The following is a 20461-nucleotide window of genomic DNA, read 5'->3' on the forward strand; positions in this document are numbered from 1 at the left end:
TTCAGAATAACAATAGCTTATTACGTTTTTGTTTGTTACCGAATTTTAACTCTTGTTTTATAAATATTTTTTTTTTATTTTAAATTTTATAAATCGTGAACTTTCATTATAGTATAATAATATAATTTTATTGTAGTAAGATTATATTATTGTAAAATTAAAAACAATGTAATATTAGTTATTAATAAAATGAAACGTATATTTACTAGTATAATCTAATAATAACAGTTTAGTAGAGTCTGAATAGACTTCAATAACTTTCTAAAGTAACTTTAAACTGAAATAGCTTCAATTGTCTTAAATTAACACAATAAACATAACAATAAACATTTTCTTTACGCACTCTCTGATAGCACTATCTTTATTTTTATTACAATTACCTCTAAAATTCACTACAATATCGTGTATTGCATCGACAAGTGAACTGAAGTGTGATCTCCATACAAAATAAGCGTATAGTGGAAAGTTTGATCTTCATGCGAGACAAACTGAAAACTTTGCCGTCTTGTCGCCTTCTGCATTATACGGTCCATTGGCTATCAGGATCTATGAAGCGTATGGATACTGCTGTTTGTACTCTTAAAACTGTAGTATTATCGCTAACAAAAGTTTATGTACTGTAGGAACCAATATATCACCGCAATTGTTGGATGTAAGCTAAAGTATTTTAAAATCTTTAGAGTCAGTATTTTGACCCAGTTAGTCATAGTACAAATTTATTTGCGTGGGTATCCCTGTCTCACCTAGTACTATCACTAAATATAAGTACCATTTTGGTATGACACGATGAAATTTTTAATTTTGTTTTAATATTTAAATATTTATTTTTATTACATATAGCCTATAATTGTCACTTAACAATTAGGACTAGAAGGAAAAGGGATTGTTAATAATGTGAAATAATAACCCCATTTCTAGCAGTGTACCATGTCCGGTTGTCCACACCACTTGGAAACCTTTACTACCGATTACTGGTGAATTGGGCACGATAGGACATATATATATAACTGGACTGATTTCATGCTCATCTTATGATCCTCCACTAGTTCTCCGCCAGTGTAAACATTAGCACCAGCGGATGTATATTCTATTATCATCCATAATACAATATGAGTCCTGAGACTGTTTGCCCTTTGCAGTTTGTTCACCATTTTTTTATTGCATAACTTTCAACTCGAAACTAAATAAAATGTAACATCTATATTATGTTTTTTTCAGGTTGAAAGTTAATTTGCTATTTTTGTAATATACTCGTAATTGCGGTATCATTGGAAAAATATTATGTATAAATTATTTTATTTTTATTTATTCATACTTTTTATTGCACCAGATATTGAAAATAATTAAAATAATAAATATACATGAATTTATAAAAAAAGAACCACTTATCGCTTTCAGACTACCTTTGGAGACAAAGTAAGATAATTATGATTTGGATCATATATATTTTATATTACATTATATATATATTTCTATGTCATTTTATTAGTATGAACACTGTATTATATATGTTCTGATCAAATCAAATATTATTTCTTTATTTTATACTTATGTAGGAATTTAAATAGCAATCTACATAGTGTAGAGATTTAAAACACTGTTTCATATTTCAAAGGTTGCAGTTTCGATCTGTTAACTATTGTATGATGGTTGTACTGGATTAGGTGTGAATTATGTAAGTGGTTTAGTTTTGTTCTTGATAGCATTGCGTAATTGGTTGGGCTTTTTATTAAATTATTTCCGTCTTTATTGACTTCTGTGTATTACACCTCAATAATAAAATTCCTCAACACAGTGATTCAGGGAATGTATTTCATTTATGTATTTAAAATAATACCCTAGCTATTTATAATAATTTAATTGGCACACAAATAAACATACAGTGGGCGATGATCAACGTCGGTAGTTAATTATAACATAAAAGTATATTTATTCGAAGCACCGAGCCGAACTGAAATGACTGTACTGTTTATAAACAAACTAAATAAATATTTTTCCAGGAGTGGCTCGAACTTCACTATTATTTATTAGGCTGCTCCCAAATCGAGCATGATTTATTTTTACAGCTACCCTTCCGACCTCTTGATCTGGGGCCTAATGTTTGCATTCTGTTTGAGTATATGACCTTGCATGTATATTCTTGGATGAGGAGTATTTTTTAAGAAAATACACTGAAGCGAGTTCTCAAAATTATCATAATATGTACAAACTAGCGGTACATTTTTACATCGCCGTCGAACAAAGATAATTAAACAAATATAGTAATTGGAGTATCCATACAACTGTTTCTATTATTTTAGTAATAATTAAAAATAGTAATAATACTCATTCGTTTCTACTGATACTTTTTGTGATGAGTATGCGTTCCGTATGAGTGATAGAATTTTGAGTTTACTTAAATAAAGAATATAATTCTATTTCTATAATAAAGTAGTCGGTGACGTATTGAATTGTTCAGAAATTTATTTCACACCTTAAGGGAAGATTTTATTCTGCTTTATTTAGTCTATATATTTTATAGTTAATTATTTTATTCTATCACATTTAGGAAAGGAGATTTAGCTAAAGAGAATAGAAAAGAAGGTCGGCTAGTACCGTTTTAAGAAAACGTTGCAACTACTTATAGGAAATATTATAAATTCTAAATAAAAACAAATATTTAAACAGTATAAAATCTTTAATTAATTGTTTGGAGTTTTATACGTAATACTTTAATTTTATTGAGCATCATAAATGTCTCTTTGTGTATCGTTCATATCATGTGAACTAAATATTATTATGGTACTTATTAGTAAGTATATCCATCACTTAATACTACTTGGTGTATTTAATCTATTATATTAATTTTCACCTGCTCCAGACGCTTGGATTTATTTCTATTAATTTTCTTGTATTTCGGATTTGTTTTAGATTTTCTGATACTGCTTCTCGTCATAACTCTATCAAACACTTCCTCGCTATCATCACTTCCATCATCAGAAAAATGATTGGTCATGCTATCATTTAATTTCTTTGGTTTTATTTCTGCGGTGTCAAGAGTGCTATCGGAAAGTATTGAATCATCGTAAGCGAGTCTTTCGTCATCACTCGGTCTGTCGTTACTAATCTGTCTGAAGAAATGTCGCTTATTTACAACTGGCACTTCTAGGCTATTTTTCTTTTCTCCTTTTTTCTTATTATCCCGATTACACGGCTTATATTTAATTGGAGAAAAATCAACTCTACGTAGAAAACCAATGGGATCTCCGAACCGTCTGCTGTATTTTCTTGTTTTAGTTTCAATTTTAGCTTCTTCAGATTTAGGACTATCCTCATTTTCTAGAACGATCCCGGAATCAGAATTGGAATCAATGATTATTTCAGGTACAGGAACTTCGTTTTGAATCTTTATCCTCATGTTGAGATCTTCAATTGTTTTTAATTGCTGTTGAATGATATCATCTTTTTGGGCTAGCTGTTGATTTATAGCATCCGTTTTTATTGCTAAATTTGATTCATATTTAGATAGTTCATCGGACAGAAAGTCTAGTTCTTTCTTTCTATTTTCTTCCAACTTTCTTATCACGGCTGCCTGTTTTGCGTGTGATTCTTTTAATTTTGCGATTTCCAATTTATGCGTTGTGGTTAAAAATTTTATTATGTTTATAGCCTCCTGTAATGTTGTTGGTTGTAGGAAATCTTGTTTTGATACATTTGTTGACATGTTGCTTTTTCCAACTGTAACAAATAAAAACGAATAGTTAGTTATATATTATATTCAAGGGAGTATAAAAAATATATTGAACATTAAGAATCATCCGGACGCCATTATTTCTACTCAATTACGTAAATCTATTACACCAACTAATTAGGTTGGAGTACGCAAAATCTATTTTTAATTGTTTTAGAACATTACAGATCATTAATAATATGATAACTAATTATTGTTCGGAAACTATATCCATCCAGTCCAGTATACAGATTCAATTGTGAAGAACTAGATGAAAGTCAATGGAATTTCTTTTTCCTTTTAAATCAACTTATTTACATCATTTACTTACATAGCTGTCAATGTCTAATATGAAAATTATATGAACAACTATTGTCATACACGCTCGTCATTCAAGTAATCGTTTAGCAAGTAATAAAACTTTGCTCTTTAGTCATATGCATTCAATTAAATAAAGAGCATTCAAAGTTATAAAAATATAACGAAGTAATAGACAAACATTCGCTCCTTATATCAGTATGTATCTTTAACAGTATTAATACTAATATTATGGAGCCGTCAACCTTTACTTTAGGTATTATTAATATGAATAGTGCATTAATACATAACACGTGGTATTTAGTATTAGACTTATTCCCTGAATGCCATTATGTTTACATATTCAACTATACACCAGTAGATGTATAATAACATTGTCTTATTGTCTACACGTATGTAGGTACGTCCATTTAGAAACAAAACGTGTGCTTTATTATCTTTGATTCTTTTCATTGTCTATTATATAAAGTGACCCTTATCTTAAGATTGTGAAGAAAGTGAGTTTCTTTGTTACTAAATGGTTAGTATGAATATGAATTCATACTAATATTATATATGCGTAAGTGTGTCTGTCTGTTTGTTACTACGTCATATCTTAATGGCTAAACGGATCTTAATGAAATTCGGCATGGAGATAGATAAAATTATGCTATGTGTAGTACAACAAACTCATATTATTTATTGCCGCGTTGTGATTTATCACAGCGCTTTATATATATAGATTTTGCCCACGGTTAACTCGCTTCAATTTATCCCCTTAGGGGTGGAATTTAACAAAATCCTTTCTTAGCGGATGCCTAAGTCATAACATCTACCTGCATGCCAAATTTCAGGCCGATCCGTCTAGTGGTTTGGTTGTGCGTTCATAGAACACTACGTCAGTCACCTTTGAGTTATACATATATATTTTGATTGTCGCGGGTTCGATTTCTAGCATGGTGCTTACATTTGTATTAATGAGTGTTTGTTTGTATGGCCTGTGTTTATTCTATGTAAATTATGAATATATTTATTAAAAAAATATATTTCTATAAGTTGTCTACTATCTATAACATAAGCTTTACTTAGCTTGAGGTTAGATAATGTTCAGTGAATTGTCTAGGTTTATTATGATTATTATGTGTCTGATAATCAAATATATTCTCTAATTTCTCCACCGTCCATCGTATTTGTCGTATCAGTCTATAGTCAATTGTTCTGTCTGTCGTAGTTATGTGTTTTAGACTGCTTGCTGGCCGCTTGGGTCAGCAAGCAGTCCTGACTAAGAAGCTGCAATAGTTGTTGAATAAATAAATATGTATAAAAAATCTATCGGTCACATGCAATTACGCTGAATTTTTTTAAACTAAAGCCTATGTTCTGCCACATATAGGCTATACTATACATTTTATATCTAAAATATATTACATTCTATTCAGGCAATCGTGAAAAGATAACAAACATACACTTTGGCGTTTATACTATGAAAATGGTTATTAAAATTAATTAGTTTTGCCTGCACAACGCTCCTCTATTAGATGGTTTATAGAAAAGAATATCTTAAATTACATGAGCAATTTACCTATAGCCTATTCAGCCGACGTACCATCATGCAAACCTCATAAGTCTTCCCCGAACAATGCTGTTGGACGAAGACTTATGAATTAGGTATGATAGATGCTTTCATCCTACGTAGCTTCGAGTTTTTCCAAGAATTATGTGAAAAAGAGAAAAGTTAAATAATTATTATTATACAATTTTTATTTATTGAGTTTCATTTATCAATGTTTATCATTTACATTATTATTATTATGTATATACTCGGAAGTATGATTTAATTTTGGTTACAATTTTTGTATGTTTATTACTTATATGAGTGTGTTTGTTTGTATTTGCCTGAAAGTTTTATACATATTCATATTCTGTGTGCGTTTACAAAAAAAAACAACTGTTTATATCGTTGTCTATTACCCATTCTGATTGTATTAGTCAGAGTCTTTTATATTTATATTAAGGAGGTATGCATGTACAAAAAAAAAAGATTAATACAAACAATACAAGTTCTACTTACTTTTGAAATAGATAGCAAATTTTCGTTATAGGTTTAATATCTTTAATATATTAACTTCTAATTATATCTTTAACTTGATATCGGCAAAAGAAACTTCTAAGGGTCTAACTTTGGGCGCATAATGTAAAACAGCGAATAGCTCCGACCAATTTTAATAAGTTATTTTATAAATAGACTGCATAATATAATTAAACTTTAAATTATATTTATCCATTTTTTTTTGTAAGTAGACATGATCACTGATAAGCTCATATGCCACCCGATGAAATTTGGAAACCTTAGCCTACACATTTAACAACACCACTTAATTATTAATTTCAGTTTACATAAAACTCTATTTATTTATATTAATACTTTACTTAATACATGATTATTTTAGTTTATAACTAATAGAATTGTTTAACTTTCGACAAGCTTTTGAGTTTGAAAACATCTAATCTCTAAAATTTATAGTAAAGATCTGATAATTTATTGAATTATTACTATATTAAAACCATTGTAATATATGTATGTAAGTTATAATTTTGGAAATCAAACATTCATAAGATCAATAATTTGTTCAAAAGTACCTGGTATATAATATATCCTGAGAAAATAAACTCTTCACTTCACACGGTTCTTTCACAAAACAATTGAACAATTGGACACTGTGAATTATAAATAATTTGTCAGTTTGACTAGTCTCTTCCAGTGTTGGACACTAACTGATACAAATGAAGCTTCAATCATATGTATTGAACAGGACAAGTGAAGACAGGTGTTAAAGTATTACTAATGATACCACTACCTGAGCATACAATAGTTAACAATTGTTAATGCATTTCGAACTTTAATAACAGTGATAACAAGCTCCGAAATATGTCCTTGTAATTTGATGATTGTTAGCAAAAGGGTCCGTTTGCTAGCATTTTGTTTGTAATGAGGGTTTTTCGACAGTAAAAATATTAATGGCCAATAAAAGTTGGACGTATATCTATTATCGAGAGAGATAAGTTTTTATAGGCGTGTTCTTTTTAATGTCTTCGGTTTTACCGTGGTCTCTGGGAAATTGTCACGTTGGATTTTAATAACAGTTCCGTCATCACCGTTATTAGTGTTTTCCCTTCGTTCCCACCGCTGGGCATGACAGTCTACTAAGTAAAAAAAGGATGTCATTGAAATCATTAAAATCTGTTCATTTTTGGAGGATTAATTATATAACATACATATGTAATAAATAATAATCTTTTTGATAAAGGAAACAAAACACAAAGCTTGCTATTTTTAATAATATAATTTTATTTGAATTTTCTTTTTAATATATAATACATTTTAGACAAAAATTATCGTCATAATACTCTATAAAAGTATATTTAACGAATATACATTTTATGCTTGTGTAAACTGTCTAAATTTATTCCAGAATATTCTATATTTCTGATTTAAATTAATTTCTGTTATAGGTATGTAAAGTACTTAGTATCAATAAATACCAAATTCCAACAATAAGCATTTGCAAAAATTCATTAGTAATATTCGTTAATGTCGGTAATACTTAATTAATTGCTAGAACAATGACGTAGCGTTAAATTAAGTCGATGTAATTAACAAAACTTTGTCATATTATACGACAAAATTATAAATCTCCCTCTTATTGTTACTTAAATACCTCAGAATATGCTTCTGAACTTATCCAATTATAACTTTACATTCAGTTAAATTTATATAAAATTTTAATACGATAATGTATCTTGTGTTATATTAGAATTAAACTAATGTGAATTGAATTGTAAGAAGTCTATTTTATTACATACATACGTATTTTATTACAGGAAATTCGAATAAAAGGTATTTATTCGGCGGTGCCCTCAGATATAAACCGTATCTGTATGCGTCTGGCGGGAGTTGGCCTTTAGTCGCTCCGTAAGTCCTTCCAAATTCCATTCCTCGAATTGTTTCAGCGATTTATTACCTATGTTTTCATCACCGGAGAATCAGTCAAAAAAGATAATTTAACTCATGAGTTTTTAACCACATGTCGACACGATGAACCATTAGGCCATGGCGCCTATTATAGGTATATAACATTATAACATTATTGGTATTATAATTTGAAGTAATAAGTTGCCAAATGTCACAGTATGCTAGTTCCGGTGAATATCTCATTTTTATATTTCCAGTACCACCATTTACTTCAAAGTTTGGCAAATATCGCTCCATTCGCGGTGGTAACTTTTAACAAAAGAGTTGTGAAAGTTTCCAAACTTAGGAAGTAGCGGTCGAATGGCATAGCAAGGAATGGCAACTTTTAATATTAACCTTTTGACAGTTATTACAATGATAATATAGTAACAACAGAATTTAAATGGATCCAAAATTATATTCACATTCATTTCAGGTCCAGGCAGAAGAAGACGTCCATATGGCAGGAAAACGAAGACAGTCTCGTGGGAAATAGAGACAATAACTTCGTTTAGGAGTAATTTTCCAGAACTGTTCTTAACGGGTGTATAAATAATATTTTAATATAGAAAAAGCGGAGCACAATGTCTAATCGCCATGACATGTTCGCTTTATTAGTTAAGCAGTTATAATTTTTTTTAGGAACGCCAGTATATTGACGGGAATTTGGGTAATAGGTGATTTGACCGATAGATTAAAAGTATCTAAAGTCTATCAGTCAAGCCTAACCATTTATATAAATTAATAATTATTATAATTGAAAATATATACAAATATAATGTTTGGCGTGACATATTCCTTACATTTTTTTATATCATTGGAATGACAAAGAAACTGGCCTAGGCGGCCAGCTTCTTTCTTTTCTTTCTTCCTGATGGTAAGTTCAGTAATATTTCATTTTTCAAATTCTTATCCTGCTAAGGATTCTAATCAGTCATATATTTAATTCAAGAATAAAATAAGCACGAACGTACGATACGAGTTTATTTTTAGCTAATTTGGGATTTGGGAAATCTTCTCAGTTTCACACGGCGCAATCTCGAATAAATTATTTTCCGGTACGCGTACGTATATGCATGAGTTTGTTCAGATTAACAAAGTTTTCAATCTCACGGGACTCCTGTTAAATCTGCTAATATAGTTAGTGAAATATTTTCACATTGAACTTTGATAGAACTCTTGTAAAAAATAATTAATGTGTTTAATTTTAAATAAGGTTGGCGGTTGGAGGTGTATCGTAATAAAATGGATGAATTGAGTGACCGATACTATACATAACAGGAAAGTAAACTTAGATATGATGGACAATAGGGATCAGTGGAAGAAAATGACATGCTGCGTCGACCTCAAATAATGATTTGAAGGCGATGATGATGATAAAGTTTAAAGGCTATAGGCATTTATTACTGTCGATGATGACAGGTAAGAAAATTACAGCGCACAATAAAATTTAATCTGATTTGGGTCTCTATATATGTCTAGTGATGTGCTGTCACATATGTTCTATACGATTGGGTACCACTACATATTTACAAGACATATGTTTTAAATTATATAAATAAGTTTTTAACACTTTTACGTTCATTCGTTCGTTCGTTCGTTATAGGCCTACGGTTTTTAAATATATTTCAAATTCTTAGTTTCATTATTACTTTAGGAAATGTAGTAGTTACTGTACAGTTTTATAGCAATAATAGTATGTATTTCAAAAACTATTATTGTTACTGTGATTGGGAGACGTGAAATTACATAGAATGCCAACGCATGACAGTTGCCACGAGCGTTACATGATGACGTGACATCCATGGCGTTCATCAACTTCGACTATATATGTAACGATTGCCACTTTAGATTAGGGTTGCGCCAACTCCGTTTCAATTAATTCAGCATTTCAATTATATAAAAAAATACCAAGAAGTAGTAGACGAACAATAAAATGTTTTATTAATAAATAAATACTATAAAAATAATTGATTCTCATAAAATCTAAAATATTAAGATATTCCCTATTATTTTCGCCGTGTCATTTTTATTTCTAACGTTTATATTTTTTATTGTATAGCATTGGAATCTGTTTGATCATAATCAACCCTCTCTCAATATTCATGGCACTCGCCGTTATGTAAAACAAAGCATAAATCCAAAATATACGGCCACTCTTTCACGTACAAAACAAATATTTGGGTATGTTGGCGGTACCGCATAAAAATGACGCATGACTCGCCCGCCGTTTGCCGAATCTGTACCAAATTGGGTAATTTTTCCCAAAGTTTAATCCTGTTTAAATATTAAGGGATTAAAGAATTATATTTACTGATATTTACCGACCGTACGTTAAAATATTACATATAATTTGAAACGAGCGCAGTTTTATTCATTATAATAATATTCAGAATATTTGTAGGTTAAAACTGAAATGACAGATAGATAAATAAATATATTTTTATAATATATTTGATGAGAATTTGAAATAATAATAAATAAAGTGCCAGTAGTTCGGGTGCACTGCTCGAAAATGGTGGAGAATTAAATTTCTTGAAAGGCGACCAGAAGTAAATGCACTTTTGAAATGATATAGCACATGACAACATAAAAGTTAAAAGTAGCTTAAAGATGTAGATGACCCTGAAAGGAGGATATTAATAGTATACATAATATGACAGGCATATTTGGCTGTGTTAAAAATAGGTAACATAGATAAGTATTATAATATGTCTAGACGAAAATATAGAAACTTTACAGCTAAAAAAATTGTATTCAAATATTCAGAAAAGGCCAAAAAATGCCTACAGCACAGCTATATCAAATTGAAATTCCATTACAATATTTTCAACAATTCGTAGTGATTGAATGCCTATCTACTCCCGCCGACCGGGAACCTTTTTTTGATTGAAAACATTTAGTAATTTGTTTTCTCCAAATCCGATTTGTCTCTAATGTTTTCTCATTTTGCTAAAAGAAAAATATTTTTCCATCCACGCGAATATACAATGTTATTTATGCGCCATAGAGAACATTTCTATCATCAACATCGTAACATGTTCTGTGCAATGTGCTGTGAAATTTACGAAAGAAAGTTTTATTGGGTCCCAGTCTGACGGAGCGAAACCAGATATTTTATTCGCTGCCTACGCTTTTTATCCTGACAGAGTCCATTTACCGTTAGTTTGAAAATGTGTTTATTTCTTTAAGTGCGTATAAGGCTAGTATAGCCGCCTGCCATGTTGAATTCAAAATATACCCAGCGTGTTTTTTTCATATCTATGTACACTACAACATGGATAGTTAATAATTTCTCTGACTTCCCCATTTCTTTTACAGTCACGAACCATATTATTTATATAGAACTGTATAATTCAAAAGATAAAGATATCAAGAAAGAAATAAGACTTAGTAATTAAGGATTATTCTATATAGGACATACGATGAACATTTAAGATTTAAGCACAATTTTAAATTATATAAATATTTATTTCTAAATTTAAAACCAATAAGTATCCATAGATGTTGTTAAATCTTACATTTCTTCTTATTGAATGTATAGGTAATATAATCCATTCATAATATTACGTACCTATATATGATGGAACGGGGGAACTTTTCACAAAAACTTGGCAAGAACTTGACGGATCGACTTAGAAAATGGTACAAAAGTTATTCGAACTTGTACGAAGTTATGGTAGGTGCCGGGAAATATAATATATTATTACTGTACGACGTATAAGGTCCAAAATGTTACCCGTAAATGTTTTACGAGCGAAAATATTACGATGCCATTTGCAAAATGCGTTATTTACATAAGACTTGGTGGGGAAGCTTATGATTATTGCGTGACGGTATAATACTTATGTAGATATACGCTGTTTATGTAATGTCAGGGACAATTTGTAATTAGCCAACCCTCAATTCATGTGCAAATGTATTTTTTCCACATATTACATATAAATTGCTCATATACGTAGAATAATAACATACATATATGAATTTATTCTCAAAATTTTGTAGACTTCACAGTATTCGTTGGTATATAATGTACTTTGGACTATTCCAGAAACAAATGTTATTTTTATATTTAATTTCACATTTTATACTTCACGTATAGTGAAGGTTAAGGTTATGTGAAGGTACATTTTAGGGGTAGAATTTTGGAAATTCAGTGTACAGTAATATTGCATAAATTACCAATATCTGGTAAATTTATAAATTTCTGCTAGGTGTCAGTAAGTCAGTCAACATATAAAGAATTACATGTGGAAGTTACTGTTGCTGAAGAACTGTATTTAGGTTAAAAAAATAAGGAAATATATAGAGATACGTATATGATATAGTATAAAGCAATACAATAAAAGTTTTCTTTTCTTAACTTATTTACTTTTTTAAGTTCAAAGCACTGCACTACAACTTAGTTTTTAAAACACTATTACTCGAATGTTTATTTGAACAATAGCACTTGTTGTTTAGATATCTATAAAATATGTTTTTTTTTTAATTGAAAACAAAGTAAGGTCCCACCTTGCTGAAAATGATTACTCTTCATTTACGCGAATAATAATAATATCTATATGACAATTAGCACAGCGTCATCTAGTCCCAAGCTAAGCAGAGCTTGTGTTATGGATACTAGACAACTGATATAAGTACTTGGATTATTTTTTTTAAATACATACATAATAAATATAGAAAACACTCAATTCGATACAATCAATACGCATGTTTATTCCGTGCTAGGAATCGAACCTGCGAGCATCGGAAGTAAAGCGGTGTACTAAACCGATAGACCATTGAAGCCGTCAATATAGAAGAAGTTTCTATAGTTTTTATAGTATAAATGTATTTATATTACAAGATAGATTGGCCGTTTTCCTTTGCTATGTCACCATCAATCTTATCAGATAATCAATGAAATAATAGTCAATAGCAACTTCATACATCATGTCCAATCCAGTCTTATTACATAATGGACTGGGAAATCTAGCGTGAAATTACTAATCAACTAAATTATATAAGAGGAAACAATAAATGAAGTGGATCAAATGGGAAACAGAGTGGTTCAATAAATGTATACGAGTACTTGATACCAACGGCTTTATACAAATGTGAATACAGCTATATTATATTTTTTTGTAATTTCATACCTCTTTACCAAACAATGTTTCAATTTGTTGCTATATTTTTTTATGGATGATAATGGAATGGTGCACACGTCTACGTTAACGGTTTACACTTACTGGCACATTCACTTACGGGGCACCTTTGGAGGATGATAAGATGAACATGAGGTCAGGTCAGTTGGGCCATCGTGACAAATTCACGATGGCCCAACTGACCTGATATGATACATTGCTAGTAATGGGATCATGAGTCCACATTACTAATAATTCCCTTCCACCTTATTGCTATATTTGTATGACCAATTAAAAATGCCGGTGGCTTACCTTGTATCATGTATTTAGATTTATTAATGCATGACAATTTACTGGTATAACCTTAAGGCAAGGGTTAAAGTCAGTTAGATTACCATGGAAACTGCCATGGTCAATTCTTGGCTTTATCCGCCATTATGATAAATTGTAAAATATGCAGTAGATATATATCAAATAAATATGTTTCGTGGAATCAGCATTACACTTATTTGACATTTATTGTTATATTCCGCCCAACTTACATAAAATATCTTTTTAAATTATAGGCTATGTCATATAATACTATATTACTAAAGTACTACTATAAAAATTCATCAAAATCCATTAAGTGGTTTTTGAGTGAAAGTAACAAATATTCATCTATACTAACAAACTTCGCGTACGTATAATATCTTCCTAATATTATATTAGGAAGATATCTCTGATATCTCTCCTACTTATCTATATACATTTTTCTTCCCATTGGAAATCAACTCTACAGTGACACGCTGCAACAACAGCTGAGTGGAGACCCCTTCAGCTTATAGCGCAATATTAGATTTTAAGTTATATTTTCCTTCATATGCTACAAAAGCTAAATAAATAGTTATAGTTATTTTATTTTATATTGATAATTAAGGTAAATTGTTAACAGTAGGTAAAGTTTAGGCACTTATTTGAAAACAAAAAGTATAACATATCACGTTTAAGACTAGTACTCTTCCTTAGCAACAGTAATCCTTACTGTTAGAGTTCACATCAATATTGTAGAAAAAATCCAATATTTTAAAAAGAAATTAAAAGAAGGTAGTTTGTATTTAGTACTAATGAAGTACCCAATGTAAAGATTATTACAAATATTGTAAATAGCACTATCTAGTATTTATACACCGATCTAGTACACTGACTTCGGTTTATAAATACGGAGGTCGGTAGTTGAATAATGCTCTTTCATTGGGTGAGCCGCGGCATTCGACGAGGGCAGAGTATGCCGGTTGTGTTTTGGATACTAAAGTGAATTGTATTAGGAATTGGTTTAACCCGGTCTTAGTTGGGCCTGGAGGGAAGCTGCAAGTAGTGAAGGTGAGTGTTAATGCATTCTAAAAGGGCCTTTTAAACCTACACCCGTGTCACAAGTCACGGGCGCTACTTGGGGTTTCCCTTGCTGTAGCCGGCTTCAAAGCCTAAGTCGTCATCATAATTAGTGCTTCTTACATTACTAATATTATAAATGCGAAAGTAACTCTGTCTGTCTGTCTATCTGTCTCACTTTCAGGTCTAAACCACTGAACCGATTTAAATAAAATTTGATTCATAGATAGTCTAGACCCTGAGAAAGGACATAGGTTTCTTTTAAATGCGAAAAAAGGGTTGTAATGGGTTGAACACCTTTCAACCCATTACAACCCTTTTTTCGCATTTTCTCAGACAAAAGTTTGTATGGAATAGTGTCATTTTTAAAGCTAGAAGCTTGAAACCTATTTTTTAGGCTGCTGATTAAATATAATTAAATATGACATTCAAAGTTTGTAAAAATGTTACTCTTAAGGGAGTAAAAAAAAATAGGAGATGAAAGTTTATATGGAAATAAAACTTTTTTCTTTTGTTTTTTTGGGTTACATAATTGAATATTTTTTCTTTATTTGGTCACTATAATACGCGGAGGAAATTGCGAGCACAACTAGTAACATGTATGTAAGATTGTGATATAAATCAATCATTAAGGAATAAATTGTATTTGCTGCTAAAGATTATACATTGAATATCTCTATCATACATTGTCCTGAGTCCCGATGAAGCGTAACTTGCCCTCCAGCACCCTGCTATTCTGCGCCCGAATGAAAATGCCGGATGCAAATTTTGTATGAGCTTTCTTTATAAATTCCAAGCAAAATTTATCACGATATAAGAAGAAGACTATCCAAAATTTTTCCAAGGGAACGGAATTTGTATAGATTCAGAGGCGCAGTCGCGGGAAATAGCAAGTAAATATGCTATATAAAGCTTAATGAACTGAAAACCCACCAATAAAGCGCTGAGTAAAACGTTATCATTTTATACTTAAGCGACTTTTTGCATGAAAAAATAAAGAATAATTTGGAAGAACAAAATGCACGAACAAAGCTGCGTCGCTCAGGGCACCAATAAAGGTTTATCACAATTTTGTTTTGGAATATTCAGGTAGAATAAAGGCGGTAATGTGTCACACCGTTGCGTAATATGATTTAATTTGCTGTAAAAGATTTCTTTTCTCTTTACTGTTCGAGTTCCGGACGGTACCATCATTGGCTGTCATAAGGATTTTGACGGCATCAGTTGTCTAACGTTTTTTAGATCGCCTCACTTCCTCACGCCTCGATTCCTCGCACGACACAATCATTTGTATTCATGAGTATTATTTTTTGTATCAATCTGGGTGTTTTCTATGTATAATATGTATATATATTTACGAAAAAAATTCTATGTACAAATACATAGAATTTTTTTCGTATCAGTCATCTAGTACCCATAACACAAGCTTTAGCTAGCTTAACTCGGGTCTAGATGGCGCTGTGTGAATTATTCTGAGATTATTTTACACTTGATAAAACCCACAAAATTGTATAAAATAAGTGAAGATTACCACAATACGCACGTGCACAAACGCGCAGATAAACAGACTGTGTGGGACCGTGTGTAGGGTCGATGGAGCAACGATGGAGGTAATTAAAGAATTTGCTATTGACAAATATAATTGTATATTATCAAAATACTTGTCGTAACAAACTATGTCAACTGTACAAGAAGAAAGGAAGACTATTTATATTTATTATATTATTAATAACACCATGGTAATAATAAAAATAGAAACACTTAAAAATAAGAAATGTCCTGCCAGTCAACGTCCCGAATGTAAGGAGTCCTATACACAGATAATTCAGACAAAAGTTCTAAAAATCATTATTTTATTACATAGAAAAATCCATTACTAGTTTAATTACATATCTTTGACCTACTGACATAGATTTCTTACATTTTTATTATATGTACAGACTGGTGTGATAGGTGCCCTTTGAATGCGTGAGATCCTTCCATTGTTCTTTGGGCACAATTCACAAACAGGGCCTGACAAAAAGGGCACCGATTTGATGGAAAAACTCTCTGCAATAAGAAGATGAGAGCGCCCTCCTGAGACCTCACCTAATGTTGTGGCCAAATTGTGAGCGACGAGCGGAAACTTACTTTGCATAGCTTGTAGCGACTGACAGACACGGCGATCTAGCGGTTTAGCCCACCACATTGTTTCCGATTGTCGCAGATTCGATTCCTCATACCATACGTACATTTAATGATAACGATTCATGAACATGATTGTTTATATTGCTCTGGGTATTTTCTATATATATTGTGTATACATTTACAAAAAATGCATTTATTATATTAGTCAACAACAACAACAACAAGCCCTGGACTTAGTTTGGGACTAAATGACACAGTTTGAACTGTGTTGAGATACTATTATTATAATAATATAGTAACAAATAAGTTAGGGTTAAATGTTTTGTGTATTTAATTTTAAAATTATTGTAAGATAAATAATTTGGTATTACTTTAACACTTTGTTACAATTAAAGAATCTGTACAATTGATTCTTTTTAATTAAGATGTTAGTAAGACGTACAATACTATTTAAACAATTTAAACAATAGCTACTAGTTAACAACTCTGTCCTTATTAGAAATCGGTTATAAGAGATCTAATAGAAAAAAAAAGTAATACATTCACATTAAATGTATGTTTTATTGTTTGTTTGTTAGGCTATAAATACCTATATGCATAAGTATTTATAAGCCTTACAAATAAAATATATACGCTATAGATAATTAATTTAAGATTTCCACTAATTAAATATTCTATGTAAATATAATTATTATAATTAACATTATTTATATCATTATTCTGACCTGTATATTTGCACGATTTTCGCCATTTCCTACATTTGTATCTGATGCCTTAAGGTTGACTTGAAAAACTTGCGGTCAGCAATAGGGCCGCTTAGTTGTATTTATACACATTTAGTTTGACATCTATCTTATATTTAACATCTATCTTATATCTATCTAAATTTGGCGTAAAAGTGTCTGAAAGTCAATATATAGTTCAAAATATGAATCCGCTTACAAAACTGCAATGAAAAATCGTTTGTGTATAGAATCTTTCATTTCAACATTTATGATTTCTTCACTGCAACGCATGTACAAAATGTTAACACCAAAATATAATTGAAGGGGAATTTTAAATTAAAACCTACTCTAATACAACCACATCCTAAGGACATACCTTTATTTCAGTGGGTCCCATGTGACCTTTTCGGGGCGCTCCCAAATCAGAACGGGACAAAAAGAAAATAACTTTGTAACAATATTGTTGTCTTTAACATTGTGGTTTATGTAACATTTGGGATATTTCACCACTTTCTATTCCCTAATTTGGTAACATTTTGTTCATAAAGATATACTGATAGTGAACCGGAACTGTTCTAACTTTGGTTATGTTCTTTTGGAATGGTGTACCCGCCTGCGCTAACGGTTTACGCTGATGCGGCATCAGTGGAGACTGATAGGATGAGCACAAGGTCATGTCATTAGGCCCATCGTAACAAATTCACCAGGCATTTGTCTCGATGGTTTTCAGGGGGAAATGCGTGGTGAATCTTGGTCCATTGCTAGGGATGTAGTAATTTGTTCACATTACTTATAATCCACTTCTCCCACTTTGACTATGTCCTTAAAGTAACTTTGTATTATATTGCCAACGTAAGAAGTGTTTTAAAAGATTTGAGATAGGTAACCAAGAGGTTTTTACTTGTAGTTAAAAAAAACTATATATGTATATATATAAATATATTAATTATATTATCCACTCTTTAATTATATTTGGACCATTTGTAATTTTCTTTGCTCTACTCCAAATTTGACTGGTAAAAAACTCTACACCGTTAAGCATATATATTATTTTTTGTGTTATATAGTTACGATTCCCGCGCAGTGTTAACATTGTATTGTACAATGAAAATGTTGTTTTCACAAGTTGTTTAACTATCGTACTTAAATACTTATTTTTGTGCAGGATACCGCACAAAAATAAGTATTTAAGTATGTTTATTATTAACCAGTACCTATCCATAGTATAAGTCCACTAAGCCTTACTATATCCAAAAGAGTGTTCTGTCACTTCGTTTATTCAAACTTTATTGTTACCTAGAAAATGCTACATCATTGTTAACAAGGAAAAGAAATCGACAAAACACGAGTTTAACCCTAAATTCAATTACGATATCGTTGATACCGGTCCGGACGTCCTCGTGATCGAAATATATCGACTTACCGCGATAAAATCTTGCCTATCATTCTTCATCCCAAATTCTACGTGGATACCAAATGTCATGATTTATCCTTGATCAACCAATTCTTGAATAACAACAATAATTATATTAGGTATTAAATCTGTGCCACAATATATTGTAAATACATAGAGGGCATTTTGTTATGAGGAAAGTACCTAAACATTACCTACCTAAACAACCGCATTAACAGGAGAAGTTCTTTAATTGTTTGAAATTATTCCAGAGCATAAACTATATATTGTCATAATATACCTAATAACGGTTACCAAACCTACGGACGCCTCAAAAACCACGGATATCACATCTGTGTTGCCATCCCTTAGGAAATCTTTAAATACCTTTCTTAAAAATTCCCAAAGTATTTACATAATTACAAATCTCTTCTTCTACTGTGCAATTGTCATTAGTCTTTCTTATTATAAAGACTTCGTATAGACTTTCTTCGCATCATTAGATACAAAAAGAGATATTGAGACATTAAAACTCAATCGAACTCCACTGTGCAATCTATAAACGAGATATCGGACGCACCTAAATCAAAGTCGGCGAAATAGGTACAATTTAAACTGCCAAAGTCCATTTATACTGGACGATTTTATATGAACAAATTCGCAGTCTGGGTATTATCTTTCTACCTACGGCTTAATCTGAGACCTTTTTTCGTTTATACAAGTGGACTCATAAGTGTACGATCTTGAAGCCAGTGTTTTATTCCCCCCAATTTCTCTTGCGGGTTTTATATAAAAGGATAAAATATTCAGAAAAAATACATCGGTGGTATAGCGGTATAGTACAGTGCTGTGCTTTCCGATAGTGTTGGGTTCGACATTTGTATGTATTCGTAAGTCTGTCAGTATTGGTGTGGGTGCATTTTTATTTATGTGTTTTCTATCAATAAAAAGTTTTTGAATAAAACTAGTTGCGAAATGACTATAACAAAACCTATACTCAGTTTCAGATCAGATTTGAGTTGGTGTGTAAATTATCTATTTCTCTTTTCACTTGTAGCAGATATTCGTGACTTTGATTTTTGATACAATTTAGCTTCGTGTAGTTAATTTCAGTGAGATCCGTAGATGCGACAATGTAACAAACAGACAAATGTGTATATCTTATATTTTTAGTAACTCATTTAAGTCAATTTATTATTTAAATTATTTAGAAAGATTGATTTTTAAATATATTGACATCGGTCGTTAAGTATAAAAGATACCGCCATTAATATAGGCACTTTAAGTTTGAACATTAAACTTCGCAAAAGATTATGTGGCGAATCAGAAATTGATTCTACCAACTCCTAGAAGTTTACTCGTATTCCCAATTAATACTTTTGTACAAATGATTATTGAGATGATTTCTTTTTTAAAGTATAATGACGCATTATGTAGATGTCTATTACTTGTAAAATTATTTATAACTTGCAGACCCGCTTCAGCACAACTTCAAAGGTTTCAAAAGGAATACAATTTTATAAATGCTCCTATTATACAATATTATTGAATGTAGTGTGATGAGGGAGAAAGGGGATTGTTAGTAATGTGAATTGATGATCTTATTGCTAGCAATGTACCATGTCAGATTGACCTCCACGCGGTTGTACCCTGGAAACTAACGTTATAAATTCTTAGTGAATTTGTCGCCATAGTCTAACTGAC

The 20461-nt window shown here is 31.0% G+C and overlaps 1 protein-coding gene across 1 annotated transcript; it reads right to left on the minus strand.

Annotated features, from left to right (window-relative positions):
* Positions 1-2827: 2827 nt before the first annotated feature.
* Positions 2828-3703, minus strand: LOC131848811 (uncharacterized). The gene has a single exon (XM_059198745.1). It carries the CDS (start codon positions 3701-3703, stop codon positions 2828-2830), a length of 876 nt encoding a protein of 291 aa, XP_059054728.1.
* Between the last annotated feature and the right edge of the window lie 16758 nt (positions 3704-20461).

Source organism: Achroia grisella, unplaced genomic scaffold (genome assembly GCF_030625045.1).
Source record: "Achroia grisella isolate CSIRO2021 unplaced genomic scaffold, CSIRO_AGI_Agris_v1 utg5936, whole genome shotgun sequence".
Classification (NCBI taxonomy): Eukaryota; Metazoa; Arthropoda; class Insecta; order Lepidoptera; family Pyralidae; genus Achroia; species Achroia grisella.